This window comes from Scleropages formosus, chromosome 15 (assembly GCF_900964775.1).
Source record: "Scleropages formosus chromosome 15, fSclFor1.1, whole genome shotgun sequence".
Lineage (NCBI taxonomy): Eukaryota > Metazoa > Chordata > Actinopteri > Osteoglossiformes > Osteoglossidae > Scleropages > Scleropages formosus.
In genome coordinates this window covers 7,770,596-7,785,162 of record NC_041820.1, presented here as the reverse complement: position 1 = coordinate 7,785,162, position 14,567 = coordinate 7,770,596, and the positions used below count along the sequence as shown (strand labels likewise).

The 14,567-nt window shown below is 39.3% G+C and overlaps 1 protein-coding gene across 6 annotated transcripts; it reads left to right on the top strand.

Annotated features, from left to right (window-relative positions):
• On the top strand, nucleotides 1-14,045 carry smc6 (structural maintenance of chromosomes 6). 6 transcript variants are annotated; one of them, XM_029258390.1, is made up of 28 exons: nucleotides 1-24; nucleotides 291-492; nucleotides 2,089-2,230; nucleotides 2,373-2,490; nucleotides 2,617-2,722; nucleotides 2,973-3,109; nucleotides 3,721-3,782; nucleotides 3,890-3,970; nucleotides 4,059-4,160; nucleotides 4,318-4,437; nucleotides 4,616-4,711; nucleotides 5,030-5,176; nucleotides 5,699-5,787; nucleotides 6,425-6,589; nucleotides 7,581-7,759; nucleotides 7,938-8,139; nucleotides 8,806-8,920; nucleotides 9,194-9,354; nucleotides 9,491-9,626; nucleotides 10,029-10,109; nucleotides 10,222-10,392; nucleotides 10,594-10,731; nucleotides 11,033-11,178; nucleotides 11,997-12,122; nucleotides 12,226-12,331; nucleotides 12,976-13,128; nucleotides 13,299-13,396; nucleotides 13,623-14,045. In XM_029258390.1, the coding sequence occupies exons 3-28, from the start codon at nucleotides 2,090-2,092 to the stop codon at nucleotides 13,663-13,665; spliced, it is 3,219 nt and encodes a 1,072-aa protein (XP_029114223.1). In that variant the 5' UTR covers nucleotides 1-24; nucleotides 291-492; nucleotide 2,089; the 3' UTR covers nucleotides 13,666-14,045. The 6 variants fall into 6 exon arrangements, with proteins under 6 accessions (XP_029114223.1, XP_018589857.2, XP_018589848.2 ...); XM_018734341.2 differs by having other exon boundaries at nucleotides 4-149; XM_018734332.2 differs by having other exon boundaries at nucleotides 4-492.
• Nucleotides 14,046-14,567: the final 522 nt, after the last annotated feature.

The following is a 14,567-nucleotide window of genomic DNA, read 5'->3' as shown; positions in this document are numbered from 1 at the left end:
GCACTTTGCGAAAGGCACGCGCGGGTACGAAACGTTTAAACAATGCCACATACGCACTAGTTAACCAAGAATCGAAAAGTGAGACGATATATAAGTATGGACATTATTATTTTCATTGCAAAGGATGCAGAGTGCTATGATTTTATAAGGTAAAAACGGTACAAGTTGCCGCGTCGTACCCAAGTCTTGTTCGAACCTAAATAATTAGCACTGCGGCGCGAGAACATGATCCTAAATTTAAATATTAAATCTGCACGATCGGTGTTTCTCTCATTTCCTCAAAACGCTAGACGACAGGCAGCGTGACAAACAAGCTCTCGCTCTGCGTACACGATGGCCCGAAGCGCGTCCCCGATGAGCGCGCGGCTCCCGTTCCACGCCCACTTTTGCAAGATCCCCTCCCCCAAACAAGGACCGTCTTGTTTTCGGTTCGGTGTCAGCAGGAAGGACAACAAACGTGCCCACGCATTCCACACAGGGCAGTGGTCACAGGTAGGGTCACTTCTTAAGTGGAACCAGTTCAGCTTATGCAGCACATGCACATGCCTACATTATGATATAAACATACTGCATATGAACGTTTTTGAATTACGATCATAAGCGGAGAACTTTTTCTCTCTCACTTCATTGGGTTTGGCACATCAGTACCTGTGTGAAACTGGTGTCTCACTCCTGGCGTACAAAAAGCCTCGATCACTTCATAGGGTAATAAAAACGATATGGTGCGTCTTAAAACTTGCGCGAGGTTTGCGAGATAATCGACGACTTGGTTGAAATGTAACGGATTTCCGATCGAACCCAGAATCCCCGATGAAGCGACAACACCGATGTTTCCTGCGTGTGGTTTACTTTACCAGAAGAGGGAACTAGAGGGAAGAGAAGAAAAGAAAAGAAAAGAAAAAAGAAAAGAAAAGAAATCCTTTACACACACAGGCGTGTCGCGCTGCTCTGTCGCCTAAAATGCGGAGAGAATCGCGCGTTACGGGAGGAACCATGATTCATGATGATGAAGTGGGTCTTGAAAATTTAATAACCGAGAAATTAAAATAACACGGTGTGATTAGCCAAAACTGTTAAAACAGGTTGCATTATAAAATTATGACATACAATGTAAAAGTTAATAATGGAAACAATGATGTCAATGTCATTAAAGATTTAAACCGGAGCCTCCTCTCTTGCCCGCAAAAAAAAAATGTCAGTCCTAGAAGTGGGCGTTTTGCTCAAGTTTACTGAGAGTAATTTTCATAATGATAAAACTGTTCAAAGATAAAGCTCTCTAATATTTCTCCATACTGTGTCACTTAGAACTGCAGCACTTTCTCAAGTGTTTTGAAAGTTCTCCTCTTCTTCTCCAGTTGTATTCCAGATCTTCTCCAGTTGTATTCCAGTTGTTCTTCTCAACTTCCTCCATTTGTATTCCAGTTCTTCTCCAGTTATATTCAAATACTTACCAAGTCCCTCAAGTTCTATTCCTGTTCTTCTCCAGTTGTACTCCAGTTCTTGTCAAGTTCTTCTCTAGTTCCTCTCAGGTCCCCAGAATAAAATTCTACTTAATTAATCCCTCCAGGGAAATTCAGTCATAGCAGTTTAGCACAGGGCACATAAACAAGGTGTGCACGTACAACTAACAAAATGAGTACATTGTCTGAACCACTTGTCCCACCCATATGGGGTCGCGGGGGGCCGGAGCCTACCCCGGCAACACAGGGCGAAAGGCTGTAGGGGGAGGGGACACACCCAGGATGGGACGCCAGTCCATTGCATGGCACGCGAAGCGGGACTCGAACCCCAGACCCACCGGAGAGCAGGACCTGGTCCAACCAACTGCACCAACAAAATGAGTAAATGGCCAATAATAAATAATAAAAGAGATGACAAAACTGACATTTACAAATTACTTTCACCCTAGACAATTGAACTACTAAACCACATAAAACGTGTAAACATTACAGGCAACAAGTTGCTCAGTTCTCAAGTTCCTTATTCTTCTCAAGTCTCAAGAAACGGTGTTTCTTCTCATCATCAGTTCATGTTATGTGGATGTTCTTAATATTTTTTTTTTAAAACACTCTGTGTGTACTCATGCAGAATGAGTAAAAGGAGAGGCATCTTCCCCTGTGGAAGCAGACCCAGCAAGACACCAAGGAACAAAGATGTGGATGATGGTAACACAGGGGACCTTGAACAAGACCCTGAAGACCCTGGAGAGAGCTCCCCTCCTAGCACTTCGGTCTGTCCTCTCAATCATATGAGATGTTCACAGTGACGGCTTCCTAGTGTGAATGATTTCTGACACCTGCACACTCCAAAGCACTAAATTCTGTCTGTGCTCATTTAACATTTTTGTTTCTTTTTTTTTTAATATTTTGTAGACAGCTGGAGACATCGGTATCATTGAAAGTATCACTTTGATGAACTTTATGTGTCACCATTCTCCAAAGACCTTGCATTTTGGACCTAATGTGAATTTTATAGTTGGCAACAATGGAAGTAAGAAAAATTTGTTTTTGCATCTGCTGATATCTCGTTTATGAAACCTTGCTTTGTCATACACTGATTATAAAGCAGTTTTACGTTTTGATCACATGGGTTCTGTTTTTGTTCTGTTTGGGGCAGGTGGAAAAAGTGCAGTTTTGACAGCTCTCATTGTTGGCCTTGGTGGAAAGGCAATAGTTACAAACAGAGGACAGTCACTGAAGGGCTTTGTGACAAACGGAGAAAGGTCTGTTTTCACACCCCGAGATGATCTGGTGATGAAAGGCATCAGAATAACGCAGCATCTGCAAAGACCCTGACATTTTTGCTCTGTCTTTGCAATTTTGGAATGATAACTATCAAATAATGCAACATTAAGGGATCATATGATCATATAATACAGTTTCATAAATTTCTTATACTTAAAGAAAGCACAGATGTATATCCTTAGTAAATGTGTGCCATGGTTGTATAACAATGTCCACTTTTCTCTTAAGGTATGCAGACATAAAAATACAGTTACGAAACAGAGGAACAGATGCATACAAAAGGGACGATTATGGCAATTCTATTACAGTTGAGCAGCGGCTCACCAGTGATGGATGTCGAACGTACAAAATCAGGAGCGAGATCGGTACTGCCGCTATTTAATTTGTTTTTTGACCTTATTTTGAGAGACAACAAACACTCGCACTCATAAAAATTCAGGGCTAAAAGTGATCCACTGCCAGGTTAGGATAATATCTTAGAAATATGCTCTGTCACCGCCACCCAGCCTTCATGGTTTCAAAACATTATCATTATGTAATTTACCATTATGGTTATTTCCTTGTGCCTTTTTTTAAGAACCGTTCATAGCTGGGTCATACAAATCGTTGTGTGTTTTTTCAGCTTTGATGGTTCAGTGCATTGGGTAAAGGCATAAAAAGTTGCACAGTGTCATCTCTCTAATCTGGAAGATGGGCTGGGGTTTAACCGAGAATGGAATACTTTTAACCTAAGCATTTTCAGAGTGCAGTTAGAGTAAACTGTTGAGTATAATGTGGAGGACTGCAGCATTTGGTCATTTTTTCCTTCATTCCATTCAGCTTCATCCCGTTTTTACACATCCAACACTAACCTGTTCAGTGGAACCAGGCTGGGTTGTCTGTCACATAAGAAGGTTAAACAAAATGTGGAATGTGTTTTGTTCATTATATGTCTTTTTGCTTTTATTGCCTCTTAATAAGTAAATTATATTTTCAGGACAGATAGTTTCCAATAAGAAAGAAGAGCTAACTAACATTTTGGACCATTTTAGCATTCAGGTTTGTGGTTTTTTAAATTTGACAACCTTTTAAACATTTTTATAAAATGAACTTAATTTAATATTATACGTGTTTTAACATTCTGCATTGTGTATATACTTTTATAGATAGACAATCCAGTGTCAGTCCTCAACCAAGAAATGAGTAAACAGTTCCTCTACTCAAAAAGTGAAGCTGATAAATACAAGGTAGGATCTCATTTTGCTGCACTGTACGTTCTGCGTTATAAGTCTATTAATTTCTCTGAAGTCGTGCAATTATCTTTGTGCTTCTAAGTTTTTCATGAAAGCCACCTTGCTGGAGCAGATGAAACTGGATTATATCCACATCAAGCAAACGAAAGAATTAACTCGAGATCGGGTTGGCACACAGGAGAAGGTAACGGAACTACAAATACAATTTTGTTGAGTAAAAATCAGGCATCTCGAAAATATTGAGATGAAAAATCCGCCTTTTTCGTCACGTAGTTTCTTGTCGTGCTTTTTCATTTTTCAAATTTACAAAACTAATACCTGCAGTTATGGCTTGTTTTTAGTATCTCAGAGATCTCAGAAAGAAGTATCTGCAGAAAAAGGAACGTTATGACAGTTTGTCTTCGCTGGACGAGATGAAAAAGAAGCTGGAGGACCTTCAGCATGAGATGGCCTGGTCTCTCGTATGGTTTTACTGTTAGCTCCCTGCTTTACTGTTATATCACTTGGTATTACTCAGGGGTGCCAGAGGAAGGTCCCTCATGGGACTTGAAATCATTGTCTCCAGATTAAAAATCTGTGCCTTAACTATTATTCTGTTCATATGTATGATGGATGGAACCTCTGTTTTGTTCTTTACAGGTAGCTGAGCAAGAGCGACAGATTCAGCAGCTTCAAGAACAGATTGAAAATGCAGAGTGCAGTAATCCATATGAAGACAACGTAAAGATGTTTCAGGTACTGCATTTTTAGTAAGACAAAGACACCAGAAGAAATGCGTTGCAAAACCTTGAGTGTGAGCTGAAAAATCACTAGTATGTCGTTTAAAGTTCGCCTCTCACTGTTTGTTGTTAGAATCTTCACTTGGTTAATATCCCAACCTCATTCTCGATGTGTATAAACTCTGCTGACAGTCTAAACTGTTTGTATTACGGTTACATTGTCATCGTTGTTTTTATTTATAATTAATTTATCAAAAGACTTGAGCCACGTGAATGTGATTCAGATGACACTGGATCAGCATTTGGTGTCAAAGCACCCTCTGGTTGACTTCAGATTAAAGTCAGTCAAGCTCAAAGAAAATGCCAGGAAATCCAGCAGAAGCTTGACACAGTGAAAGGCAAGGAAGAGAATTTGGAGGAAGAGAGGCGCAAATTGAGAGAAGATCTAACAACGAAAAGTAAAGCCCAGAAAGAGCAAGAGGTATGAAAGTGACCTTCGCTTTGAACTACAAGAGACCCGCTGCCAGGACGTACATACGGCCAAGGGTTTTGCATTTTGCTTGAGCTCTGCTTGCTCCACACTTACTCTTGTGATCAGCCATTTAGTTTAGAGAAAATGTTTTTTACATCAAGTTTCAGGGCTATACATCTAGTTGGTAGGTTCCGTATTGCTGGGGAGGTAGCAAGTTGTCCTTGTTAAAGACATGGACTCATTCAGAAGGCTGTTGATTCGAGTACTAGGAAGGAGCACTACTACTACTATTACAGCACTACTCTTGAACGTGAGTATTTAAAAATGTTGGAGACAAAAACATACCCCAGAACAGAATTTAATTTTATTTTCAGAATAAATTGGGAGTTGATTTCTTGATTTGAGTCCTTGAAACTGCCATCAAAATCAATGCTTTTAAATGCTTTTAAATTGAATTTTGTGCTCATAAAGTGATTAGAAATTATTAAATGGGGAATTGTTTCAAGTTTCAGAGATATATTTGTGTCTCAGGTGGTGGTGTTTCGTGCCAAGAATAAACTGAAACAATTAGAAGCATATCAAGTTCTTCTTCAGGAAAAAATTCAGACACTAAGAGAGAGGTAAGCAGCACTGTGGGTCCTCGATGGCCTTAATTTCTGGATTTATTACTTGAATTACTGTTCTGTTCATTTTCCCTTCCCATGAAAATATTTGACCGCTTCCTTGGGCACTTTGCTACAGTATATCTATTCTGGGAATGTGATAAGATACAAGCTTACTGGACCGGCATTCGTACAAATATTCAAGAAACCTTTAAGAAAATATTGGATTTCTTCCCAACTATTTCCTTGTTAAATCACGACCCAAATTTCTTTTTCAGTGAGGTTGTGGTATGTAGGCTAACTACTCTTACATGTTAGGTCAGGAAATGTATTTTAATATCGTGGCTTTATTATTGAGTTCCTTCTGTAAACATGTGGATGACTGAAGTGTTTAAATTGCTCCCACTTAAAAAAACTGACATTTTATTTCCTTGGCAGTTTTAATGAATTTTAGAATGTCTGGGAACCCTTCTGGCAGTCATTAGAAAGTGCTCACAAAATCATGAGAAGAGCACTTTATGAAAAAAAAATCATACCGGTGACATACTGTAACCTGCTGGATACTCGATACTGGAGCATTCGCTCTATGTATGTGGGCATATCTGAAATATGTCAGTGCACTCTCTCAGTCTACATGTCTGACATCTCCCCATAGCGCACATCCCAGTCGCGAGGCAGAGATCTTGGAACGGCAAAGCAAAATATCAACACTCAGACAGCAGCTGGACAGGCATGAGAATGAAGGCAAAGAGCTGAATCGGCAGATTACAGACAAGCAGCAGGTGCTCATGAAAGCAAAGGAGGAATCTGGCAAGTTAAGGTATCAGATTACATTTACATTGACAAGCTTAACTTACAAACTTAACGACCTACATGTTTAACGACCGCGCGGACTTACGGCCAGCTCTCCGACCAGTCGGTATTGCACCCTGCACGAGAACTTTGGTCATGGAATCGGCAGCGCGGCGTCCCAGCATCAAGCATCTCATCTCACATCACCTTTTCTCAGTCTCAGTCTCTTTCCCACAGTTGGTCAGTCTTCACTACGCTAGCCTTCGCAATCTCCAAGACTACATATTTCGTCTATAAATTTGTGCTTTATTGTGCACCCCATAGTACAAGATGTCGGCGAAATATACTAAATCATTATACTATAAATATACTAAAAATGGTGCAAAGGTGACATTAAAACAATATCTAAAGATGGTTGACACAAACCCACTACCAGTACAGTATGCTTGAAATATCGGTAAGGGGCGGCTCCTCGCTTATCGACCAATTCGCTTAACAACCTAGTCGTAGGAACGGAACTCTATCGTTAAGTGAGGAGTGCCTGTATTCATTTAGTAAACACTTTTCTCCAAAGCGACATGCATCTCATAGAAAATACAATTTGTGCATTATATTAGGAGAAAGAGACATAGCTGCAGATGTGTGATTAAGTGCAGTTACTTTGTTTCCTTCACCATATGCACCGATGTTCATTCTTGTGATCACATTATGAATGCTTAATTTTATATTCCTTAAACCTGTGGTTTAATAGACATTTGTGCTTACTGCCAATCAAATCACAGTTTATTTGTCGAAATAGTCCAACAAGGGATTTTCACTTTTTGAAAGAACTAGTGTCACAAATCAATACCATGTCCCAAAGAGGAAGGTGCATCACAGCCTCGTTCTTTGAGGGATAAACACTGCAGGGCACTCTGGAGTAATCAGTCGAATTACAGGGTCCTCAGCTGATAGGCGATGACACTGGGAGGACAGCGGAAAGTACAGCTATCAGCTGATGTTTCTTGGCTCTCTTTTAGACTTGAAGAGAAGAATATCCAGGCTTCCGTGGAGTCGAAACAGAGGAGGAAAAGCCAGCTGATGGCCAGCAGGTCGAACAGGCTGCGGAGATTTGGGAATCAGTTCCCTGAGTTATTGATGGCTATTGATAATGCACACACTGAGGGACGTTTTCTTAAGAAACCCATCGGTCCCGTAGGTGAGAAGTCTAGAACCAAATGTGTTGAGCAGCAGCTAATTCTTTTTTTAATGCAAAAAGTCTTGAAAACGTTTGATCAGTTAAGTGATTGATCGGTTGATCGTGCACAGAACATCACAAGAGCAGTAATTGTACTGTTGAAATCCTGTTTTTTGTCAATGAATGTTTAATGTTTTAGGTGCCTGCATCAGCTTGAAGGATCCAAGTCTGGCTGTTGCGGTCGAGAGCTGCCTGCGAAACTTCACAAAAACCTTCTGCTGTCACAGTCACAAGGACGAGAAAGTCCTTGAGGCTTTGATGTCCCGCTACTTTCCCAGAATCTATCGGCCAGGAATTATTGTGATGCCTTTCGCAGACCAAGTGTACAACACTGCAGGGCGGTGAGGTGTTATGCTTCTAAATAACTGTGAAATGTGTTACTTGAATTAATGAACATACACACCTTTCTCTCAGTGGATAAGTATAATGCTGTCATACATAAAGCATGAACTGTATGTAAATTGATTTCATATTAATTAGCATATAAATAGTCATTACAGTCCTTTGACTGATAAAGACTGCAGATGGTACTGGCTTGCTTTAAAAATGACACTGTAACTAAAAAGATTGAAATAAAAATAATAAAGTTACTATGCGATTACTATCAATGTCATAATTTTATGTAAACACGATCACTTTTCAGTGTCGTTTTTTTTTATTTATGGACATTTTCTAGGGGTCCATAAGTTAAATAAAACTTATGGCAAAAAATTTCAGTTGGTCATGAAATCATTAAAAAACACTGTTGTTTTGTCATAAAATCAGATTCCTCAGACCTCAGAGTTGTCACACTTTGTTTAATTGTCTTTTAAATGTTATTTTTTTATTGTCTTTTTGGGTGTAGTTGTTATCTTGGATGTTGTTACGTGAATTTCCCTGCAGGGATTAATTAAGTACTACAGTGTTTTTTGTCCTGTGTTGTTCTACATGGGCTAGGGGTGTATACTATAATATAATCCATAGTTTAAAATTTTATTTTGTGTTGTTTTTTTTTTTTTTTTTTGCAGCTGCGTTAAGCATCCCGAATTTCCTTCGGTATTGGACGCCCTTGTGATTCCTAGTCCTGTCATCGCTAACTGTCTCATTGATATGAGGAGCATAGAGACCGTTTTGGTCATCAAAGTAAGGTTCCTGTGTTGCTCTTCTAGAGATCAGGAACAGCTCTAACACCATCATTTAATAATTTCTGAAACGCAAAGGTATAAATCCAGTTATATTTTTTCACCTGTCTTCATCTTCAGGCAGCTGTACTCTGTAAGTTATGTCGTACTTACAGTATATTGTAAGATTGTTCATTCTTTAATATTGTAGTAATTAATACACAGCCAGTGTAAACAATTTGATTGACTGATACATCAGTAAAAGGAGTTTTTTAATGCATATTTGATTGCTTAGGACAGGGTCACAGCACGAAGAGTCATGCAACAAGGCAAACCACCCAGAAACTGCCGCGAAGCGTTCACCAGCGAAGGAGACCAGGTCTTTGCCGACCGTTACTACTCTGCCGAATCAAGTATGGCCAAGTATCTTGGGGCAGATGTAGAGGCAGAAATTCGGTAGTAATATTGCTAAAATTACTATTTCTAACAATCGCAGTATGCACATAAAAATTCAAATGCTCAATGTGTTAATTGATTGTTAAGTGTCAAGTTCTCTGCCATCCTTCTGAAAGATGTCCTGTATTCCGTTCAGCCTGGTGGACTCGGAGCTGGAGAACGCCACGGCCCAGCTCTCCAGGTTCCACGCACACATAAATTCTGTCACGCAGAACATTCATCACATGGAGGTGGAGCTGCAGAGCCTCATGGTCAGGTCGAAGAAGAACCAGGTAGATGACATGATCAGTGATGTTTGTGTACTCTGCTGTGCTGCCCAGCAGGTTTTATATGCTTTTATGTAATGCAAGTAGATATTTATTATTTTTTAAACTGTGTACTCACAACACCTGGCTACTGGTTAAATCAAAGAAAATAATAAGAAAAAATGTTACATTATTTATTGTTTTATTTTTGATAATATTGGGATGATATGTTCAGCTCAAATGATAAAAGTCAAGTCTCAGTTAAAGACTGAGTCTGGCTGCTGCAATCCCAACCAAGTGTAATCATTTACAGTTTTTTACTAGACTCTTTTATATATTATGCAATGTATAATATTTATATAATATAAATATAATATTTAAATATTAATTTCTTAAAACAATGCTTTATTTTTCTTCTTCGGTTTGCAGGCTTGTATTACCCGAGTGAAAGCCACCATTGTGGAACTGGAGAACACTGAAGAACTGCAGAGAGATGACATCAGCTCCCTGGTGAGGTGGTTTTCATGGCCTGCTGGGCTGCTCACCAGCCTTACCTTTGACTCAGTCTTTATTTTTTTATATTACAACACTGTGTCATGTGAATAAAAAAAAAAATTCGTAGGAGGATGAGGCCCAGGAAAATTTGCAGAAAGCTGAAGCAGTGAAACACAGCTTAAGGGAAGCTGAAGAAGAGCTGGACAGGCTGAAAGCCCTCATGACAGAAACCCATTCCAAGCACAAGGAAATGAAGAGTGAAATAGAAAAGCTGCAGGAGCAGGCTGGGTCTTTACCGGTAAGGCTGATGGATAACAGCAAAGCAAACCTTATTTTTCTGCATTAGTTTAATTTCTTACATTATCTCAGATACTTTGTATAAACATTTTTCCAAGGGAATTTTCTAGATTTATTTTCATAGATTTTCATTTGTTACATTTTTTCAAATAGCTCGGCTTATTGTCTGTTACAGTTGAGTTCTGGGATTCTTTTTGCATAGGAGGAGTTCCACAGTGCAGAAGCAGAGTGTAACACACTTGAGTGCACCTTGAACAAGTGGGAGATGGAGCAGAGAGAACATGAAGAGAACCTTCAAGCCATGAGGAGTGAGCTTATCTCCAAAAAAGAGGAAGTTCAGGTTATTAAATTTATCCGTAAAGAGCAATTAGAAATATAAATAAAAAAGTCAGTCAGTATTTCTTTCAGCTACTGCTTATAATTGACTGTATTGCTGTGAAATATTTTATTGAAATGTTTTCATTATATGTGACTGTGAATTGCACTAACATCTGTAATAATTTTAAATACCAAATATTTTACTTGCAGAATCATTTGCCATATGTTAATTTATATGGTTTTTATATATATATTTTTTTAAATTATACTGGTATGACCTGAATCTTTGCCTCATTGATATTCTTATTTTCTATGACTGTCAGGAACTTGAGACAACAGCCAGACTGATCTGCCCTGAGCGGCGTCCAGTGGAAAGGAGCATTGAGTCTGTCAATGCAGAAATGACCTGCTTCCGACAAAGGATTCTTGAGCAGCAGAGTCAACACGGTGACCAGGAGCAGATCATCAGGTTCTGTTTTGCAGAGCTGGGCTAACACACTTAGGGACACATGCCATGAGATATTTTAAGTGGAGCATAACCATTATTATTATTACATTATTATAAGCAATTTTTTAGCTGATGCCTTTGTCCAAGGCAACATTCAGTTTCAGGTTTGTATACATAGCTGCAATGATTTACCCATTTTTACAGCAAGGTAATTTTTACTGTTTCAGTTCACAGAGATTACCTTCAAAGGTAGTACAGCAGGGGTAGGGATTTGAACCTGGATCCTTTGATTGCAAGCTCTATACTAGATAGTGTCTAAAAACTGTGGCCTTGAAGCTGTCATAAAGTAGAATGTGTGATAGCAAGTGTCAGAATGTGGGCTGTTTCTTTCACTCGTGGTTTTGACGAATGAAGTCAGTGTCATTACTCAAAACAGAAAAAACCACATACGTCTCTGTACTAGGTTCTGCTCACTGTACGAATTTTGAGTTTACCTGTTTAAATCCAGATTTACTTGGAGTAAAATATTTGGGTCCAACTCTCAAGTATGTCTAAGTTAGAGACAAAGTGAGAGTATGAGTCCTGCTTATGTAGTTTGAACTGTCCAGCATGGTGGCGACAGCATCATGCTGTGGGGATGCTTTGCTGGTCATACATTTGGTAATTCCGTGGTGATCTCAGTCAACACAGCTATCACACCATACTTCAGAAAAATGCTACTCACTCAGGATTATAGCCAGTTGCAATTTATTATATACAGTATGCTGTGAATAGAATTCTTGTAATATTTTATTATCGCAGGTTTGTGTTTTAATATGCCACTCTATGCTCCTGCACAGGGAGTACGCTGAGGCCCTGAAGAGCTACCAGGAGGCTGCCAACCAAGTCAAAGATCTGAAGAGATTCATTGACTGTCTTGACAATATAATGAATGACAGGTTGATGCGCTTCAAAATGATGCGAAGGTCAGTAATTTTATTTAATCTGTCACGTCAGATCGGTCTTTCTAAAAATTAGCCAAATGATGATTCTGTTAAAGTTTGTATTATGTGTATCCTGCTTTCAAAGATCCATTGCTGTGAGGTGCAAGCTGTACTTCAGCAATTTCCTGATAAAGTTAAACTGCAGCGGATCAATGATATTTGACCATACCAAGGAGACCCTCTCTATCTCGGTATGTAAACTTAATGAAAATGCTGCATGTATTCCTATATTCATAAGGAGTTTGGTATTTCACAAGTTATAGCATTGTTTCGTTCTAAGACATTTTCACAGCTTTTAAAGCTATAATTTAAAAGTGCTTTGGTATACCGCAGCAATGTAGAAAACACTACTTACTCAATGTTGGAGGATTGTAAATGCTTATAGATGTGATAAAGTGATGTTTAGGTCCAACAGTAGCTTGAAGATTACAATAATGTGTTGAAAGCACTTTCTGTGCGGAAGACACTGAGTTGTCACTTTATTAGATATACCTGCCTAATAGCAAGTCGCTCCACTTTCACCCCATGAACAGTCTAAAATTTCCAGGCTGTGGTTGCCTTAAAGGGCTGAAAGAACACCAACAGAGTACTAACTCGAGGCAGGTGCATCACTTTCTGTAGCTGGTGATGGATCTCTGCCCTGGAAAAGTTGTATGATCTTATCTTACTGATGTTCAGCTCAACGAAGAGGTGGGATCAGAGCAGGCTGCTGCAGTGAGCTGAACAAGTAGGCGCACCTAATGAAGTGGATGCTCAATATAAGGTGATTAGGTCAAGGCAGTCCATAGTGGCCTTGGTTGTTGATGCTGCGTCTGACTCTATCCCCCCTCTCCAGGTGAAGCCCCCGGGCTGCGAGGATGATAGTGTTAACGATGTGCGCTCACTCTCTGGTGGGGAGCGGTCCTTTGCCACAGTCTGTTTCATCCTCGCACTGTGGGAGATCACTGAGTCACCTTTCAGGTGTCTGGATGAGTTCGACGTCTACATGGTGAGTACGTGGGTCTGATAATTTACCAAATTTCAGTCAACTCCCCCCATAGCAGTAGTGAGGGTGGAGCCTTATGCACACTCAGAGTACTTTTACATTAAGATGTTTGATTCGGCTTGAACTCTTGTTTGTTTTGACTTATTTGATTGTTTTTGCAACATTCTACGCAGGACATGCACAATCGCCGTATTTCGATGGACTTGCTTGTGCAGCTGTCAGAAAGGCAATATGGGCGTCAGTTTATTTTCATAACTCCTCAAAATACAAGGTATTTTTAACTGTTTTGATTCATCCTATTATTTATGGTAGCTGTAATGTTATTGCACTGATTTCAAACACTCATTTAAACCAGTTCATTCCTTCAGATTTATAACCGGTCCATTTTTTTTGTGAAGTGTATACTTTGTAGAGTTGAAAAAGTGAATACTAACTTAAGTCATTTTGCATGTTAAATCAGTACTACATAGTTCATCAAAATGCATTTGGTTCCACAGCACCCTTCCTGAGAGCAACCTGATTAAGATTATTAACCTTTGAAGTCCAGGAGTTCAGTTCAAGACGGGCTTCAGATGAAGAGGAAAACTAGTAGAACCTCCATATTCTTTATTGTAAATATGTGATACACAAAATGATAAATAAATTTTGAATATTTGAAGTTAATTTTCAGAAACTGAAAATATCTGTATGCAGTACTCACCGTTTTCCGCATGGTGCCAGCGAGACTTGGGGTCCCATGCAGAGTGTACCCCTCCTAAAATAGTACCCAATGCGTCCAGGATAGGCTACCAACCACTATGACTCTGATAAGGTTAACAAAAGTGAGCGAGTGAGTGAGCGATTAAGTGGATTTTCAGGTCTGTCAGAACAATGTTAATGTAATTGTTCATTACATCGATATATACTATATTTACATGCAATAAATTGTTTATATAAGTAATACATTACACAATAGATTATTACTCTCAAAAATACAGGGTAAGATACCTGGTGTACCCTGACTGATCTTTGTAGCCATGCATCTCCATCTCACCTTGCACCACATTTACCCCAGTTTTTTCACCCCATGGTGTCAGTATAGAAATGATGATCTAGGTAATTATACAGGAAGGATTTTGGCTTTCTCGGGCACTAAACACAAACCATAAACTATTATTCTTCATCCAATTTTATATTTGCACACTCCTTCAAAGGTTCATTTAGTTCTGAATGCTCAATTTCCGTAGATCGCAGCTTGGCTTCGAAACACTCAATCCCCCATCAGAACATTTCAGTGAAAACATTCCCATTTCTGCAAAGAATTTCGATGTCTTCTTTTGTCTCATTCACAAGTAACACACTCCTTTCATGCATTCTTTTTGAGCCGTATGAATTACCTGTCATGCATGAAAACATGCATTCCCTCAATTAAGCGGATGTCATGTAATCAAGAATGAAGCCAT

Excerpts from the sequence above, each read along its gene's own strand:
- smc6 (XM_029258390.1), top strand. The coding sequence starts at position 2,090 with ATGAGTAAAAGGAGAGGCATCTTCCCCTGTGGAAGCAGACCCAGCAAG. Across the intron at positions 6,590-7,580 it reads GAGGAATCTGGCAAGTTAAG|ACTTGAAGAGAAGAATATCC; the intron begins GTATCAGATTAC and ends GCTCTCTTTTAG. Across the intron at positions 12,123-12,225 it reads CGCTTCAAAATGATGCGAAG|ATCCATTGCTGTGAGGTGCA; the intron begins GTCAGTAATTTT and ends CTGCTTTCAAAG.